General features: G+C 48.3%; 2 protein-coding genes across 2 annotated transcripts; both read left to right on the top strand.

The window, feature by feature from the left end:
- On the top strand, positions 3,748 to 4,104 carry LOC110435881. Its single transcript, XM_021461971.1, has one exon. The coding sequence runs from the start codon at positions 3,748 to 3,750 to the stop codon at positions 4,102 to 4,104; it is 357 nt and encodes a 118-aa protein (XP_021317646.1).
- Positions 15,879 to 18,235, top strand: LOC8057164 (cytochrome P450 84A1). Its single transcript, XM_002450530.2, has 2 exons — positions 15,879 to 16,889; positions 17,398 to 18,235. Exons 1-2 carry the CDS (start codon positions 15,996 to 15,998, stop codon positions 18,040 to 18,042), a joined length of 1,539 nt encoding a protein of 512 aa, XP_002450575.1. The 5' UTR covers positions 15,879 to 15,995; the 3' UTR covers positions 18,043 to 18,235.

The raw sequence follows: 18,658 nt of genomic DNA, 5'->3' as shown, positions 1-18,658 counted from the left end.
CGTGATGGCTGCCGCACTCCTCCTCAGAGCGATGCCCGAGGCATCGACTCCTGAGGGGAGAAGGGTGCGCCAGGGGCTATGTGGCCTCCTGGAGCAAGCTGTGGTGCAGAACGTAGAAAGTTCTGCGTCACAGTCCCACGGTACGAGACGCCAAGGGGATCGACCCCCTCCTAACAGGGCACCAACCGTGCAGGGTCCGCCGCCCCCTAACCCACAAGGGGGCAACAAGGCCCCATCTGTCCACGAGCGTGTCGGGACCAACGCGGACGTCCGGGCCACCCTCGAGGCCAGACGGCATGACAGGGACGAGGCCAAGTCTCGGCGCTATCGACCGCGCCGAGGCGGGAGGTACGACCCCGACCACGACCGCAGCACGTCGCTGGAGCCTCCGAGCCCCCGCGACTTCAACGAGGCCATCCGTAGGGCCAAATCCCTGGCACGATTCCGACAGCCCGCTAACCTCACCAAGTACTCGGGGGAAACCAACCCTGAGCTCTGGCTAGCGGATTACCGCTTAGCATGCCAGCTAGGCGGAGTGGACGATGACCTGCTCATCATCCGCAACCTGCCACTCCACATGGCCGATACGGCCAGAGCATGGCTTAAGCACATCCCTGAGCGCATGATCCACGACTAGGCCGACCTGGTCAAGATCTTTGTCGAGAACTTCTAGGGCACATACGTGCACCCTGGGAACTCCTGGGACCTCAGGAGCTGCCGGCAGAAGCCCGATGAGTCCCTCCGAGACTTCATCAGGCGATTCTCCAAGCAGTGCACCGAGCTCCCCAACATCACAGACTCCGACGTCATCGGAGCCTTCATCGCCGGTACCACCTGCAAGGAACTGGTACATGAGCTCGGTCGCAAGACCCCCACGAGCACCAGCCAGCTGCTCGACATCGCCACCAACTTTGCCTCAGGCGAAGAGGCGGTTGGTGCCATTTTCTCCGATGGCACGACCAAGGGGACACAAAAGGCTGAGGCCACTGAGGCCTCGGGCTCTCGCGACCCAAAAAAGAAGAAGAAGGGTCGCAAGGGGAAGCAGGGTCAGTCGGACGACAACCTAGTCGCCGCGGTAGATCGCAAGAACCCCAAGCGGGCTCCTATTGGTCCCGGCCTCTTCGACGAAATGTTGAAGAAGCCATGCCCCTATCATAGGGGCCCAACCAAGCACACTCTTGAGGAGTGCACTGTCCTGCGTCGGTACTACACCGACATCATAGTCAAGGAGGGCGCTGAAGAGCCCCCTAAGGACGACGACCCCCATGGAGAAGGATTCCCTAAGGTCAAGAACTACCTCTTGATCTTCGGGGGACGTGCGGCTCGCCTCACCACGAGTCAAAGGAAGCGCGAACTCCGAGAAGTTTGCGCAGTCAGCACAGCCGCGCCCTCTCGTACCTCAAGTGGTCTGAGAGCGCGATCACGTTCGACCAACAGGATCACCCGGATCAGATCCCTAATCCCGGGAGTTATCCTTTGATCGTTGACCCCATCATCGCCGAGACCCGTCTCTCCAAGGTGTTGATGGACGGAGGCAGCGGCCTCAACATTCTTTACACCGAGACTTTGGCCCTCATGGGGATCAGCAAGTCTCGGCTGAGGAATGACACATCGCTATTCCACGGAGTGGTGCCGGGACATCGCGCCCATCCCCTCGGGCAGATCGATCTGCCCATCTGCTTCGGGACCCCGACAACTTCAGACGGGAGGTCCTCACATTCGACGTGGTTGGGTTCCCAAGTACCTACCACGCAATCCTGGGGCGACCATGCTACACCAAGTTCATGGCCGTCCCCAACTACACCTACCTCAAGCTCAAGGTGCCGGGACCAAACGGCATCATCACCGTCAGCACGACCAGCCAGCACGCCTACCAGTGCAACGTCGAGTGCATCGAGCAGGCCGAGACTCTAGCTGATTCTCTGTCTATCCTCACCAGCCTCGGCGACGGTGACCAGGACATCCCCGACCCCAAGCATCACGCTAGAAGCTTTAAGCCGGCGGAGGAGACCAAGCTCGTCTTCCTCGACCCCGGGACCTCTGAAGGCAGGGCGTTGAGGATCAGCTCGAGCCTCGACCCCAAATAGGAAGCAGTGCTCGTCGACTTCCTCCGCGAGAATGCTGACATATTCGCGTGGAGTCCCTCAGACATGCCTGGCATACCGAGGGAAGTCGCCGAGCACTCCTTGGACTTCCGAGCCGGCTCCAAGCCCGTGAAATAGCGTCTGCACTGATTCGACGAGGAGAAGCGCCGGGCCATCGGGGAGGAGATCCACAAGTTGCTGGCGATCGGATTCATCAAGGAGGTATTCCATCCCGAGTGGTTAGCTAACCCTGTACTAGTCAAAAAGAAAAATGGGAAGTGGAGGATGTGTTTAGACTATACTAGTTTAAATAAAGCATGTCCTAAGAATCCCTTTCCATTACCTCGTATCGACCAGATAGTTGACTCCACCGCGGGATGGGAAATTTTATCTTTTCTTGATGCTTATTCAGGCTACCACCAAATCAAGATGAAAGAGTCCGACCAGCTCGCGACTTCTTTCATCACCCCTTTCGAAATGTTTTGCTACGTAACCATGTCTTTCGACCTTAAGAACGCGGGGGCTACATACCAGCGATGTATGCTCTAGGTCTTCGGGGATGTCATAGGCAAAACGGTAGAGGCTTACGTAGACGACATTGTTGTCAAATCCAGGAAGGCAAGCGGCCTGGTGGCCGACCTGAATGAAATATTCCGATGCCTCAGGGCAAAAGGGATCAAACTCAACCCTAAAAATGTGTTTTCGGGGTCCCCCGAGGCATGCTCCTCGGGTTCATTGTGTCTGAGCGAGGGATCGAGGCCAACCCAGAAAAGGTCTTGGCCATCGCAAACATGGGCCCAATCCGTAACCTAAAGGTAGTATAGAGAGTCATGGGATACCTAGCTTCCCTCAGTCGTTTCATCTCCCGTCTCGGGGAGAAAGGACTACCTCTGTATAGGTTACTTAGAAAATCCGAGCACTTTTCCTAGACCCACGAGACCCAGGAAGCCCTTGACAAGCTCAAGGCCCTGCTCACTAACCCTCCCATTTTGGTACCCTCCGCCGAGGGGGAACCATTGCTCCTTTACGTTGCAGCCACCGATCAGATGGCCAGCGTAGCTATCGTGGTCGAAAGGAAGGAAGAAGGGCACGCCCTACCGGTCCAAAGGCCGGTGTACTTCGTCAGTGAGGTACTATCCGACACAAAGATCCGATACCCCCAAATCCAAAAACTACTCTACGCGGTAGTCCTAGCCCGATGCAAGCTACGCCATTACTTTGAGTCTCACCCAGTCTCGGTAGTATCATCTTTCCCCCTGGGAGAGGTGATTCAAAACCGAGAGGCTAATGGTAGAATCGCTAAGTGGGCTATAGAGCTTATGGGTGACGGGATCACCTATGAGCCACGGAAAGCTATAAATCCCAAGTTCTAGCGGATTTCGTAGGTGAGTGGACGGGAACTCAACTCCCTCCACCTCAGATCCAGCACGAGTGCTGGACCTTGTACTTCGACGGGTCCTTGATGAAAACTGGGGCCGGCGCTGGACTCGTCTTCATCTCGCCCCTCGGGGTAAGGATGCGATACGCAATCCGGCTCCACTTCCCCGCCTCAAACAACGCGGCGGAGTACGAGGCCCTTGTCAATGGCCTCCATATCGCGATCGAGCTTGGGATCAAGCGGCTTGACGTCCGAGGCGACTCCAGACTCATCATCGACCAAGTCATGAAAGAGTCCAGCTGCCACGACCCCAAGATGGACGCATACTGCAAAGCAGTCCGGCGCCTAGAGGAAAAATTTGACGGCCTCGAGCTTAACCACGTGTTAAGGAAATACAATGAGGCCGCCGATGCACTCGCCAAAATGGCGTCCGAGCGGGCCACGATCCCCTCGGATGTCTTTGTCAGCGACCTCTATAAGCCTTCCGTCGACTACAAAGACGATGGGGGCTCAGATCAACCCCCAGGCGACTCGGGCCCCGACCCCAAGACCACCACGGTTCAGGAGCAGGAGGCCATGGACATCGAGACCGAACCCCCTGCACCAGACGACTCGCCAGACTGGCGCTACCCCTTGCTGTAACGCCTTGTCGATGGCACTCTGCCCTTAGACCAGGCTGAGGCACGACGTGTGGCTCGACGCGCCAAGACTTTCCTCCTTCTCGACGGAGAGATGTACAAGCGTAGCCCCTCGGGTATTCTCATGCGCTGCATCTCATGTCAGAAGGGAGTCAAGCTCCTAGAGGACATACACTCGGGGGGCTTGTGGCCATCACGCCGCGCCTCGGACGCTAGTAGGAAACGCCTTCCGACAAGGCTTCTACTGGCCCACCGCCGTGGCCGATGCCACGGAGATCGTGCGGACCTGTGAGGGATGCCAGTTCTATGCTCGGCAAATTCATCCCCCCGCTCAGGCTCTGCAGACGATCCCCATTACCTGACCCTTTGCTGTCTGGGGCCTCGACCTCGTCGAGCCTCTGCAAAAGGCGCCCGGGGGCTTCACTCACTTGCTTGTCGCAATCGACAAGTTCTCCAAGTGGATTGAGGTCCGACCCATCACAAGGATCAAGGCCGAACAAGCGGTGCTGTTCTTCACAGATATCATCCACCGATTTGGAGTGCCCAACTCCATAATCACCGATAACGGCACACAGTTCACCGGGCGGAATTCCTGGAGTTCTGCGACAGACACCACATATGTGTGGACTGGGCAGCGATTGCTTACCCAAAGACCAACGGTCACGTGGAACGTGCCAATATCATGATCCTCCAAGGTCTGAAGCCCAGGATCTTCAACCGGTTGGACAAGTTCGGAAAAAGGTGGCTCAAAGAGCTGCCGGCCGTGATCTGGAGTCTAAGGACTTCCCGAAGCCGAGCCATAGGCTTCACCCCGTTCTTCATGGTCTATGGGTCGAAAGCCGTCCTCCCCACGGATCTAGAGTACGGGTCTCCAAGGGTACAAGCCTACGACGAAAATAGCTCGAAGACGTTCCAAGAAGACGCGCTGGACCAGCTGGATGAAGCCAGAGACATAGCCCTCCTACACTCTGCCAAGTACCAGCAGGCCCTCCGCCGATACCACGCGCGACGAGTCCGAGGCCGAGCCTTTCAAGTTGGCGACTTGGTGCTGAGGCTCCGGCAAAGCAACAAGGGTTGTCACAAGCTTACGCCCCCTGGGAAGGACCCTTCGTCATCGCCGAAGTCCTCCGACTCGGAACTTACAAGCTCACCAACGAAGCAGGGGAGGTCTTCAAGAACGCGTGGAACATAGAACAGCTACGTCGCTTCTACCCTTAGAATTTTGTAAAAATACACATTTGTTCATCATCTCGAAAGAATAAATGAAAGTTCAAATTATATGGTCGTTTCCTTTTAAAGAGTAAGTCTCGGATCTGCCTTGCAGAGTCCGAGCCTCCCTCGGGGGCTACACGGGGGGAACCCCCTGTGGCAACTCCGAATCTTTTTTCCTTTTTCGCACAAGTCAAAGCACCCCAACCCACGGTCTTTCTTTCGTTTCCTAAAGGGATTTAAGAAACCGCAGAACCATCCCCTAAACCTTAAGGCGTGAGCCCGAGGAAAGATCCGTGCCCACGGGCAAGGACGACCTCTACTCACCCCCTAGGATCGGGGGACGGATCCGGACTTCTAAAAATTACTAAGAAAAAGGAAAGGACTTAGGCTCGGACGCTCTGACCAGTAGCTCACCCGACCCCGCGCTGCCGAGGTCGGGTCAGCATAGGGAAAAAGGTGACAACAAGAAATATAAAGAAAATCTTAAAAGGAACAATCATATAAACATTCATATTTAGCACTAATGTTTTATATACAGAACACAAGGCCCACTGGCCTTTGATGTTTCCAAAAAGAGAAAAAACTAACTTAAGGTCCTCATTGCTCTGCTTGCCTAGGCCCCTGCGCGCCGAGGGGGGAAGCTCCACCTCGGCGTCAAAGAAGGCGGCCAGGGCATCTCCCAGGGCGTCCGCGGCGTCTTTAAGCCTCTGCGGCTATTCATATTATTACCTATATGCTAAAAGTTAGCACTATTAAGGAAATTGGCTTAAAGGTGGTAACTGGCTTATACAATTGCGGATGCCCTTATGTTAGCCGGTCTTAAGGATTTTATAAAAGTTCTATAAATATTAAATAAGTTGATATGATATAGTATTAACAAAAAGAGATATTATATGGTTAAACATTTCATGGACTAAAGTGAGTTTTATAGGGACGGAACGTGTCTACACGGTTTGCAACACAAGCGAGTTTTTGGAAACAGTAAACATGGCCTTATCCGATGGGCGAGGCGAAGGGTGAGGGTCACCCCCCGCTGGCAGGATGAAGATGCAGCCGCTGCCACTGGTGCACTGTACACGGCTGAAACCTATTTCTACTAGCGTTTTTTCAGCACCGTCTGCGCTAGAGGCTAGTAGAAATGGGTCAATTCTATAGGCGGTAACTAAGAACCGCCTGTAGAAATGAATTTCTACAGTCGGTTCAGTTATGTGAACCGTCTGTAGAAATGTTTTTTATAGAAAATACAAAATCAACTTTTAAAAACAGAAAAAAAATTTAATTATAGGAAAGGCCCATCGGCTATTCGCGCAATTATAAAAAAGTCGCAAGTTGCCCTTTTTTTCGCGTACAATGGCATGCTTCGCGGACAGTGGGATTTGAACCTGAGACCTTGCCCTTGCGCGTAGCCACCTCTACCACTCCACCTATCACTCACTTTGTCTATATTAGAGTTTAGTTCCTCATATATTATCCCAAACCGAGCATATATTGATTATTTGAGGTCCTAAACGGATTCCAATGGAAAAGTTGTCAACTACAAAGTTTCATAACTTTTTAAGATCTATAACTTTTATATTGGAAGTTTTTCCATCCGAGGTCATTTACAAAATTTGAATTTTAAATTTATAAAATTAAAACGTAGTTTTCGACGAAAAGATGATGTCAAATGAAAAAATTATCAACTATAAAGTTCGAAAGATCTACAACTTTCATTTTGACAGTTTTTTCAAACAAGGTCATTTGAAAAACTCAAGAAATTTAATTTCAAATTATTTGTACAGGCGGCTTTCTTAAAAAACCGTCTGTAGAAATATGATTTTTACAGGCGGTTTCTTAGGAGAACCGCCTGTAGAAATACATGATTTCTACAGGCGATTTAGTTAGAAAAACCGACTGTAGAAATATGATTTTTAGTAGCGGTTTCTTAGGACAACCGCATGTAGAAATGCATCATTTCTACAGGCGGTTTAGTTAGGAAACCGCCTGTAAAAATGCATCTTCACAGACAGTTCGAAGTTCTAACACCGCCCTTTTTACACTATAGGCGTGTGATAACTATAACCGCCTATAGTATCAAAAAGGAGCGTCGGCGTTGTACTCTTTAGTAGGGTCTTTAGTAGGGTGCTCTGCTATTTTCTGTTTCGTGTTACCGACCGACCAACCACACATGGGACTGAGAAGTGGGTGCGGTACGGTTGTCCCTCTCTAATTATTCAATCATTGCGATATTTATAGCAGTAGCACCATGATTTTTTTTGAGATCAGCAGTAGCACCATGATTAAGCAACGGATTTTAACGAATCGGGTGATCATCAGTCCATTCATGATCCACTCTCGAGTCGCAGCGCAGGGCCTAGCTGGATACCGCCCCGTGCATGCATTGCGCACCGTTCGACCTGTGCAGTGCAGGCCGGGTAGGGTTAGGCAGAGGATAAAAACGGTATAGATATTTTCCGACACCGTATTTGAGACCAAATTTATTAGAGAGATTTAGATCTGTCCGTATATCCGAGTCTAAATATTCAACTTCTGATACTGTATCTATATCCGTATCTTGAAAATTTTTAGAACTAAACAAGGCCTAAATATACTTGGCAAAATCTTTATCGAGTACAACAGCTAGTGCCCGCCCATTTTCGCGTAAGATTCGCAGCTAATGAGATTCGAATCAGTAACCTTACTCTACCATGTCTCCCTCACTAACTACTACACCACACTATCATTTATGCTTATTTTGCATTTCAATTCCTCGTATATTGTACTAAAACATATATAAATTGATTGTTTGAGGCTCTAAATAATTTCAAATCAAAAAGTTACTAATTATAAAGTTTTATAACTTTTCGAGATCTACAGTTTTCATTTAGGGAGTTTCTCCATGCGAGATTGTTTAAAATATTTAAATTTCAAATTTAACAAATTCAAACGTAGTTTTTGCATGACAAGATGATTTCAAATAAAAAAGTTATCAATTATAAAGTTTCATAATTTTTTAGATCTACAAAATTTATTTAGGGAGTTTTTCCATCCAATGTCGTTTGAGAAATTTAATTTTTCAAATTTTCAAATAAAGACGCAATTTTGCATGACAAGATGAACTCAAATAAAAACGTTGTCAACTACAAAATTTCATAACCTAAGATCTACAAAGTTTATTTTGATTATTTGGTCATCTATTCATCCGACATGGTGATTCTAACAATTTTCACAAAACTTATATAACTATAAGAGAAATGTAAAATTTGTGAACAAGTTTATTTTCACTTTGTCAAATGAAGAAATGACTAAAATAAAAGTTATAGATCTTGATTTGAATTTGTTTAAGGCTTCAAATTTTGATTTGAATTTTCTTTGCTGAGTGTTTTTTTACACTCAGCGGAGAAGGTCTTTGCCGAGTGTTAATAAAACACTCGACAAATAAACTTCTTTCCCATATAAAAAAACAATCAGCAAAGACTTTCTTTGCTAAGTGTTTTTCTTGACACTCGGCAAAAAACTTCTTTTGCTAAATGTTTTTTTATTTTTTACCGAGTGTTTTTTGGTACTTGGCAAGGAACTTATTTGTCGAGTGAAAAAAAATACTTGGTAAATCCTCAGCAAAAGTGCCGAATTCGGATATTGGTGGGACCTAGCGGTTGAACGATGCAAACGGCGGCGGCTAGTCCTTGCCGGCCGGCGGCTGGTATCCTCGGCTCGCTTCTGGTACGAATCAGAACTACATATAGGCGTGATTGGTTGCTCCAGTAGTTTTCGTCCAGGATGAATGGGTCATCTCAGCCCAAACCAGCACCGTCCAGAGCGTACAGGCAACCATGTTTGGTTGTGTTTTTACTGGTTGTACTGGACGACGGGTTCCATGTTTGGTTACTTGTTGGGATGATTTCATAGAATACACTGATGCACTGTATCTTGTTTGGTTGTTGCTGAATGAAAAGGTGGCAGCACCCATGAATGGTTTTGGTGAGGTTACCACCATTGGCAAGCAAACCGAAAAGACCATGAATAGCACACATACTTAGATTAGAAAAGATAGTCTTGCATCAGTTTAATTTGTTAGTCATTTGACAACCATCATTGGCAGTACAAAACTACTAGACACACTTGCAGCAACGAGTGGTAAGAAAAACACCCAGGCTGATCAGTACAACGGCCACAAACACAGAAATTGCAAATAAAGGATGGTTCTTTGGGTGTGTGTGGTTGCCCCCAGCAGTAATGCATGGGGTGCTCATCACATTTTCCTCCATAGAGAAATCTTCAAACCCCGTGTACTCCAGCGAGGTGCTCATCACATTTTCCTCCATAGAGAAATCTTCAAACCCCGTGTACTCCAGGAATGAAGAAACAACTTGTTCTTTGCATTTGAAGCCCTTGTAGCAATTGTGACTATACCCAGCAACAGCATCACAACAAAGAGGCCAGGAATCATAAACCCCAGGCTTCTTCCCTCGGTAAACAACATACCAAGTCGTCATTGTTTCCTTCAAAACAACCAGTGCAACCTTTTGTAAGTATTTAGCATCACCAAACAATATCAGAATTGGTTAGGTAGTGGCCTCAGTTAATACAAAGTTGTCATTGGTGGATCCCTTCATGTATTCAAAAGAGGCAGATTAAGCAAACTCAACTGACCCATGCAATGTCCAAGCACATCCACAGGATGCCATCAGCTTAGGAACTGCATGGGAACCTAATTGTTGCAATCCTGTGGATGATGCTAGAATATTGGATGAATGACATGAAAATAACAGTGTATCATCACAACATAGAGAATCATCATTGACCACTACCAGCCATATATCCTCAGAAATCTTTGTCATATTTTAGGAAGCTCATAGACGCCATGAAACCATGTGAGCCATCCAGCCCAGCCTTCATCTTGGCACAAGTGCCCTGATGTCTACCTTCCTAGCACCATCAGTGTTACAGTGTTGTACTACAAAATACATCCTATAGCATTAGACAGTTAGCAAGGTGATTTGCAAAAGTGGAGAGGCAAGAAGATGGACATTGTTACCAAGGATCTTTGAATGGGCATTGTTGGAAGCAGGGACAATCATTTCACTCCTCGACTCTCCTACTGCATAAAGCACTCTCTGAAAGTACCTACTGATAGTTTCACCTGACCTCCTGAATGTAAGGTCTACCACCCTGAATCTCTGGTTGTGACTCACAACATGCAAGAACATAGCTACCTGCTCTTCCACACTAGCATGGATGCTATCGGACAAGAGGTCTCTACTGCAAAAAAGGTCACAAAGATGGAAGAAGGGTGCCTTTCTCATCCTAAGGAGGTTCACACAATGCACATCATGTGAGTTGTAAATGTAGTTTAGGTTATTCATCCTTTGTTGATCCCTGTCTGCCATGGGACCATACGTTACAGATCTAGCATCCTGAGCTCTTCTCCTAAACCACAAGAAAAACCAAGTGGCCACAGCTACTAACATAGCAGCAGCCGCTCGGCGCCTAGCTTTGAAATCCATCTCTAGAAAAACAGAATACACATGGCCAAATTAGAACCCTAATGAACCAGTACTGATGCGTACTACCTAGTAACAACAAGAACTCAGTCCAATACTACGGTGGACGCGGTTGCCACTCCAGATGGAGCTCCTCCAGCGTCAATCTTTACAAGTGTAATCATCGACCTTAGGCACTGTGCTCAGTATTCAGATCGAAAAAAGCATCACCAGCAAAAAGTTGCTTCAGCTAACAAACATGCCAAACTACAACCACATCAAGCATAACAATCGGATAATCTGCCTCAACAACAAGTAGATCTCAATCAAAATCGCACAGATCTAGCCCGGTACAACATATAACCGTAACATATCTGCTCATTTCAATCAAACACATGATGGAAATCAAAGAAACATGAGACGGAGGAGGTGAGATATACCGTTCCACACACCTGGGGAGCTCAAGGCTCCGTCGTTGAGGATGCCGGAAGGGCGAATCCGGCGGCGCGAGAGGAGGAGAGGGGACGACTCACTAGTGAAGATGGAGGCGGGAGTGGCGAGAGTGAGGGGGTAACCCTAACAAGCACCAGCGCACGCGCTTTTATACCAGGGACGGCGCCAGCTCCCGCCAAGTTCGCCTAGGGTTCCCGCCAAGAACCAAAGCGTCCCGGCTGGAGTAGGAAGCTCGACTCGAGAAGACGGAGGCGGCCGGGGTGGAGGGGGCGAGAGGAACGAAGCCATACACGAAAAGAATACCAGTAGAGAAACCAAACACAGGCCAACTGCACCGAACCGTGCGGGATGGGCCTTTGAATGGCCCGGTGGGGGCAACCAATCACACCCATACTGTATGCCATGTATGGTACGCAGACACGCAGTGCTCCTATATGCATGATCAAAGGATGAATGGAGATTTAGGCCTTGTTCAGTTCCCAAAAACCTTTGGGAAAGGATACTGTAGTATTTTCGTTTTTATTTGACAAACATTATCTAATCATGAAGTAACTAAGCTTAAAAAATTCGTCTCGCGATTTACAGATAAACTGTGCAATTAGTTTTTGTTTTCATATATATATTTAATGCACCATGCATGTGTTGCAAGATTCGATATGATAGAGAATTTTGAAAATTTTTGGAAACTAAACGAGGCCTTATATTATAACCCACGTGACGTTATCCGATGAAATTAACAGCGCACCAAACCGACGTTGACACTAGCCCAGGTGAACGTCAACCGTCGTCGACCTCCCAACCTGCTGCTGCTGCTGCTGCTGCTTGGCAATCATGCATGCTCAAGTGGTCGCACCAATTCCGGTATAGCACAAGCAGACCTCGCTGAGTCGACTGTGCTCGGAGCCGTAGGCGTGTTGCAATTAAGGATGTCGGTGGTTGACTGAAAATGATTTCCATGAGACATTCAGCAACCTCAAAATAAGGATGATCGGGTCATTTTCATTTCAAGCATGGAAGAATCAGGCTAATGGTAAAGCCTTTTCACGTGCGTACCAGCAATAGAGAAATGGCTTGCACTATCAAGAAATGGGTAAGGAAGAAAAAGAAAAAAAACTCTCAACCAACGACTTTCTGATGTTGAAATGACCTTTCTATCTTGCAGCAAGCCCCTCCTCATCTTATAGATCATGCTAAACATGAAAATTTGATCCAACAACATAATTTGATCTTACATAAAATTACTGAGCATACTAGCAATTAAGAAGCATTTTTAAAGAGCACGAGGCTAAAATACTGTTTGTGCCCAGATGGATCGCGTTGCTTTCTATAGGGCTGCCTCAAGTTGGATTAAGCATGATGTTCATAAATTGATCACCAACTTCTACATTAATGGTAATTCATGTGCTTCGCTTAATGCTACTGAAATTGTTCTTATTCCCAAAAAAGGCCCATCACACTATGTCACTGACTTTTTCTGGTTTATGTGCTCCGTTCATTTGTCTTATTTAACTGTACTTTTTCTCTCAGACAATAGTATTTTTTCTCTCACAGTAAATCAGCGAAGAGAACTTTTAGCCTGTAAGAGAATTACCAACAAAATTACTATTGCTCAAGAAATTGTGCATTCTTTTAATCTCAAATCCATTAACCACCATGCTTTTGTGTTAAACGTATAGGAACATCAAGATGGGTTGGTGGAATTTTCTCTATGCATACAAAAATTTTGGTAAAAGAAACCCATGCACCCGCAAGGGTGAAGCGAGAATCAAACCATTCACGCACATATCCCGCGCTCATCGCCCCGGACTAGTGAGGTGAGCGAATGAGCGTGTGCTTGTTTCTATTCCTAGAGAGAACTTTAACTGTTTAAGTTGGTTTCACTCTTAGAACAACATTATAGGACGAAAGTTGCTTACTACAGTATGCATGTGTGAGTGGATCTTTTGTATTTATTGGAATTATTATTTGAATCTAGAATAGAGAACAGTCGAATTGATGTCTAGTATCATCTCTACCTAGAATCACTACTACGAAAATATTTAACCGTGGCGGGCAAAACAGGTTAACCGTGGCGGGCAAGGCAACCGCCACGGATGAAAGGCCACGGTTAATTGTTGCCTTAACCGTGGCGGTTGTCCAACCGTCTCGGTTAATATGTTACTGAGGCGACCACTCTTAAAAAACTGCTTTGGTTAATAGCTTTAACGGAGGCGACCGTTTTAAAGCAACCGATTCCGTTAACATGTTAACCAAGACGATTTTTTTTAAAATGCCCGTCTTTACTAATGAATTAACAGAGGCGGTTTTTGTAACTTGCCCGCCTCCTTTAAGTGTATCCAGAGTAAAAAAACCTCATTTCAGTTTATTTCAAATTTGAATCCAAAATTTGTTAGGTTAAAACATACACAAAGCAAAATACATATGTATAAAGGATGACCACATTGAATCCAAAATTTGCTTTATTGAAACATATACAGAGCAAAAGGCATAAGGATAAGCACATATATGACATCCATATATGTCATCTTTATCATTCCACGGTCCATGCATGTCACAAACTATGTTCATATTACATCAATGTACATAATGTTCATAAAAAACACATCTAAAATAATGTTCACTCAAAAATATCCGGCAACCTATAGTCGTTCATATCTAAACCGCTGGTTCTCCAGTTGCGTAGCTTCTCGAACCTCTCTTCTGTCGCTAGCTCGCTCCAGGTATAAAAAAACTATCCGTCAACATGACAACATTGATCCGTGACAAACTTACAAATGTCAGCTACTGTTTGTGTGATGGTCCTTTGATCAATTGTTTCATTTTCCAACCAACTTTGGGATTTCTGCAGCTGCCTCCAGCTATTGTTGAATTTTCCGCAAGCCCTGAGGTACTCACAAGCATAGTACCCACACAAAACTGAGCCTTCAGGTTGCTTAGCGCACTGCATGCATGATGAAGGTAACACATGAGAATTATGACTGGTAGTAGTATCCGTACAATACAACCATCAGTAGTAGTAGAACTAGAGGCAGGCGGAGTAAGTACCGGGAAGTCTCGCCTCACCACCAGTTTGTGGCCATACTTTTGCTTATCTTTCTCAGACCTCCGATCATAGCAGCTGGGGTCTTCCACGTACTTTCAGATGGTCGTCCCCCATCAATCACCGTTGACGAGTTACCTCCGCCAGATGCACCTGTCACACTTGGATCTACTTCTTCACCGTGATACTTCCAGATGGTGTAGTCCTTGACGAAGCCATGCCGGATCAAGTGAGACTGCACCACGTTATCTTTCTATACAAGGTTGTTCTTACAGCAATTGCATGGACAGATGATGCGCTCTCGACCCAAAGACACATGGTGCTTTTTCGCAACAGCAACAAACTTTCTCACATGTCCCAGAAAAGCTAAATCGTTGCTGACCCTCGGTATCGTATACATTCACTCTTCCCTATCCATAATGGCTGCGACCACCTAGCACACACAAATAAAGACATATGAAAACATGTGAGTAGCTCTAAATCTAGTTTTATTTCTCTCCTCCATTTGGATCTAGATATAAAACATTTGGATCTAGATCTAGATCTAGCAAAACCACCTAAATAATGCCAAAGGGAGAAAATGAGAGTTAGAGAGTAAGAAATCCACCTCTTGCAATGCCCCCTTCACCAAATAAAAGGGCAAAAAGTTTTCTCCTCTAAGATATCAAATATTAGGTTTTTGAGGTCAAAACCCTAATAAATGAAGAAGGAGCCACGGGGAAGAAGAAAGGGCCGGGCCGCTGCTTTTATAGGCACACCCTTAACCGTGGCGGGCCACTTAAAGCAACCGCCACGGATAATCACACATTAACCGTGGCGGTGGCCGCGAAAGCAATTGCCACGGTTAATATATTAACCGTGATGGTTCACTTAAGCCGCCCGCCATGGTTAAAAAATTAACCGAAACAGTTCCTCTAAAGAATCCGCCACAGTTAATGTATGAACCGTGACGGTTTGTGTAGGCCGACCGCCTCGGTTAATAAGGGATTAACCGTGGTGGTTTCCTTACACTGACCGCCACGGTTAATGTAATAACCGTGACGGTTGCCCGGCTGGCAGCCCAGCCTAGGTTAACCGAGGCGGGCCGCCAGCCGGCCGCCTCCGTGGCCCAAAGCAAAATATCTCCCAAAAAGTTTTTTGTAGTAGTGAATAGTGACATGTCTTGTCGATGAAATGTGATTGGCAGTCTACCTACGGGTATACCCAAGGTAGTAGATTGTTGGCAAATAGGTGCACAAGCTACGGACTAGATGGTGACATAAGACAATGACAAGAATTTTATCTAAGTTCGGCCGCCGTGAGAGCATAATGCCTACGTCGTACCTCTAACTTGTATTGTTGCATGATGATATGAGATGAGATGTCTTGAGGGGGTCCCCTGCCTACCTTTATATAGTCCACGAGGTAGATTTATAGATCTAGAAACTAATTTTAGCTCCAAGTCTGTCTTTTTGCGCAGGACTTTGATCAGAGCGATCAATTGCCGCGCATCATCCTCTAAAAGGCCAATTCCTTTAATATAAATAAATCCAGGCCTGGTCGTAAGGGTATAAGAGCTTATATCTCCACATGTCTAGTACCAACTCTATCTAGAACAGTGACATCAAATCGATGGTTCTCTATTTTGGATATGCTCCAATGTCCCTTGTACCAACTCTCTATATATATCAATGCAACCTAGCTAGCTAGTTAAAACTCACACCTTTGGCTCTCATCGCCAAGTTCGCCATGGAGTGGCCCAATGACCTGCTGAGCTGTGTGCTCCTAGCTTCCCTAGCAGTCGTGCTCCTGCAGCTGCGGCAACGGAGCAAGCTCCCACTGCCACCAGGCCCCAAGCCTCTCCCAATCATCGGCAACCTGATGATGATGGGTCAGCTGACACACCGAGGCCTGGCGGCGCTGGCAGAGCGCTACGGCGGGCTGCTGCACCTCCGTCTCGGCCGGCGGCACGTCTTCGTGGTGTCCACGGCGGAGTACGCGCGCGAGGTGTTGCAGGCGCAGGACGTCGCCTTCGCGAACCGGCCGGCCACTGCCGCGATCGCGTACCTCAGCTACGGCCACGCCGACATGGCGTTCGCGCACTACGGGCCATTCTGGCGCCAGGCGCGCAAGCTCTCGGTCACGAAGCTCTTCAGCCGGCGCCGCGCCGAGACGTGGCTCGCCCTGCGCGACGAGTCCGCGGCGCTCGTGCGCGCCGTCGCGCGGCGCAGCGGCGACGGCGAGGTGGTGAACCTGGGCGAGCTGGTCTTCACACTGAGCACGAACGTCATCTTCCGTGCCGCGTTTGGCACCGGCGGATGCGAGGCCCTGCAGGGCGAGTACATCGGCGTCCTCCAAGAGTTCTCCAAGAACATTAGCACGTTCAGCATCGGCGACTTCATGCCGGCGTGGCTCGCCTGGATCGACCTGAACCGCCGCCGCCTCCGGCAGACACGCGACGGGCTAGACAGGTTCATCGACAAGATCATCGACGACCACATTCAGAGAGGCAGGAGTTCCTCCGACGCCCAAGCCGACATTGTCGACGAAATGCTCGCCTGTATCCCTCGTGACGACGCCGTCGATGACCGCCATGGCGGCTCCCTCCGCCTCACCCGCCGCAACATCAAGGCATTCATCCTGGTAAGTGCATCTCCTACGGTTCTCCTTGAAATAAGCTTCACAATTTCACATGTCAGACTGTTCACAGAACAGTTTCTTTTTTTTTTGACAAAAGTTCACAAAACAGCTGCTCGTAAAGCTGATGCTAGAAACAAAACTTATCTTATACTCTTATAATAAAGCAAAACCTCACTATCTATTTCTCTCAAAATGCAAGTTATTCAACTAAGCAATCTACTATCACACCCCACTGCCTATTTCTCTAAACATGCAAACTATCTTACTAGACAATCCATTATTACACACAATTAAAATCTATTAGCTTATGCAACTATAATAGCCACACGTCAATCTGAATTACAAGTTGTCCAATTAGCCAATACATATTCTAACTTATTTATATTTCTTATACCCACGCGGCAACGTGCGGAAAACCCTTTTAGTTTATAATAAAGCGGAACTATGCCAAAGGAGCCAATGTATGTATCATTTAAGCATGATAGATCGTACATACATACGTTGCATGCAGGACATCATGTTTGGTGGGACGGAGACAGTGGCATCGTCCATCGAGTGGACCATGAAAGAGCTGCTGCGGAACGCCGACGAGCTACGGCGTCTGCAGCAGGAGCTCGCCGACGTGGTGGGCATGGACCAGAACGTCTCCGAGTCCGACCTCGGCAGCCTCCCCTTCCTGAGGTGCGTCGTCAAGGAGACGCTCCGCATGCACCCGCCGATCCCGATGCTGTACCACGCGACGGCCAAGGACTGCGTCGTCGGCGGCTACTCCGTGCCCGGTGGATCCCAGGTGACGGTCAACGTCTGGGCCATCGGCCGCGACCGCCGGACGTGGAAGGACCCCGACGTGTTCCGCCCGTCACGGTTCGCCGCGGAGGATGTCGACGGCGACGCCGCCGCCGGGCTCGACCTCAACGGCAGCTGCTTCGAGTTCCTGCCGTTCGGCTCCGGCCGGCGGTCGTGCCCCGGGATGGCGCTGGGCCTGCACGCGCTGGAGCTCGCCGTCGCGCAGCTCGCGCACGGGTTCCGCTGGGCACTGCCCGGCGGCATGAAGCCGTCGGACATCGACGTCGCTGATGTCTTTGGGCTGTCGGCGCCATGCGCCACACGGCTATACGCCGTGCCTACACCCCGGCTCACCTGCCCGTTGTACTGATGGAGTTACTGTGTTCAATCATGTGCGTGGGTGCCACACAAGTTCATCCATCGTGTGCGTGCATGCAACGTTGCTTTTTTTTATTGAAAGGCACATAGAAGGTGCCTGTTGCGTCCGGTTCATGTGTCGAGATGAGTTGGGCAAATAGTAATGAATAAAAAGTTCCATCGAGGTGCTCGATTGTTGTTGTGAATTTGAACCATTTTTATGTTTTCTTTAGGGCATGTCCAATTCATGGAGCTAACTAAAGATTTTCTCTTGTAACTTGGTAAGAGAGAGAAATGCTTAGCAGGAACTAGTAGAAGCGTGGAACGGTTTATCTATCGAATTTGCCAGGCTCCAATAGATCCAGAGGAGAACACACGCGCCCCACCTGCGGATCCAGGGGGTTGTGCCCCCGACAGCAGATCTGGGTGGTGCTATGGATCAAGGGTGACTGTGCGTCCGTCTCACTGGCGGCAATTTGGCTACGCGAGATCCGGCGGCGTCATGTCAGTCTCCCTCACTAGTGGTGGGATCTGGCAACATGGGATCCGGCAGCATCACATCTGTCTCCCTCACTAGTGGTGCAAAGAGGACAGTGCTTGGTTGCGCATATAGTCCCGCATCCTCTCCA

Source organism: Sorghum bicolor, chromosome 5 (genome assembly GCF_000003195.3).
Source record: "Sorghum bicolor cultivar BTx623 chromosome 5, Sorghum_bicolor_NCBIv3, whole genome shotgun sequence".
Taxonomy (NCBI): Eukaryota; Viridiplantae; Streptophyta; class Magnoliopsida; order Poales; family Poaceae; genus Sorghum; species Sorghum bicolor.
This window is presented reverse-complemented; position numbering and strand designations above follow the sequence as displayed.

Coding starts and splice junctions, on each gene's coding strand:
- LOC110435881 (XM_021461971.1), top strand. CDS start 3,748: ATGAAAGAGTCCAGCTGCCACGACCCCAAGATGGACGCATACTGCAAA.
- LOC8057164 (XM_002450530.2), top strand. CDS start 15,996: ATGGAGTGGCCCAATGACCTGCTGAGCTGTGTGCTCCTAGCTTCCCTA. Junction 16,890..17,397: donor ACATCAAGGCATTCATCCTG/GTAAGTGCATCT, acceptor CGTTGCATGCAG/GACATCATGTTTGGTGGGAC.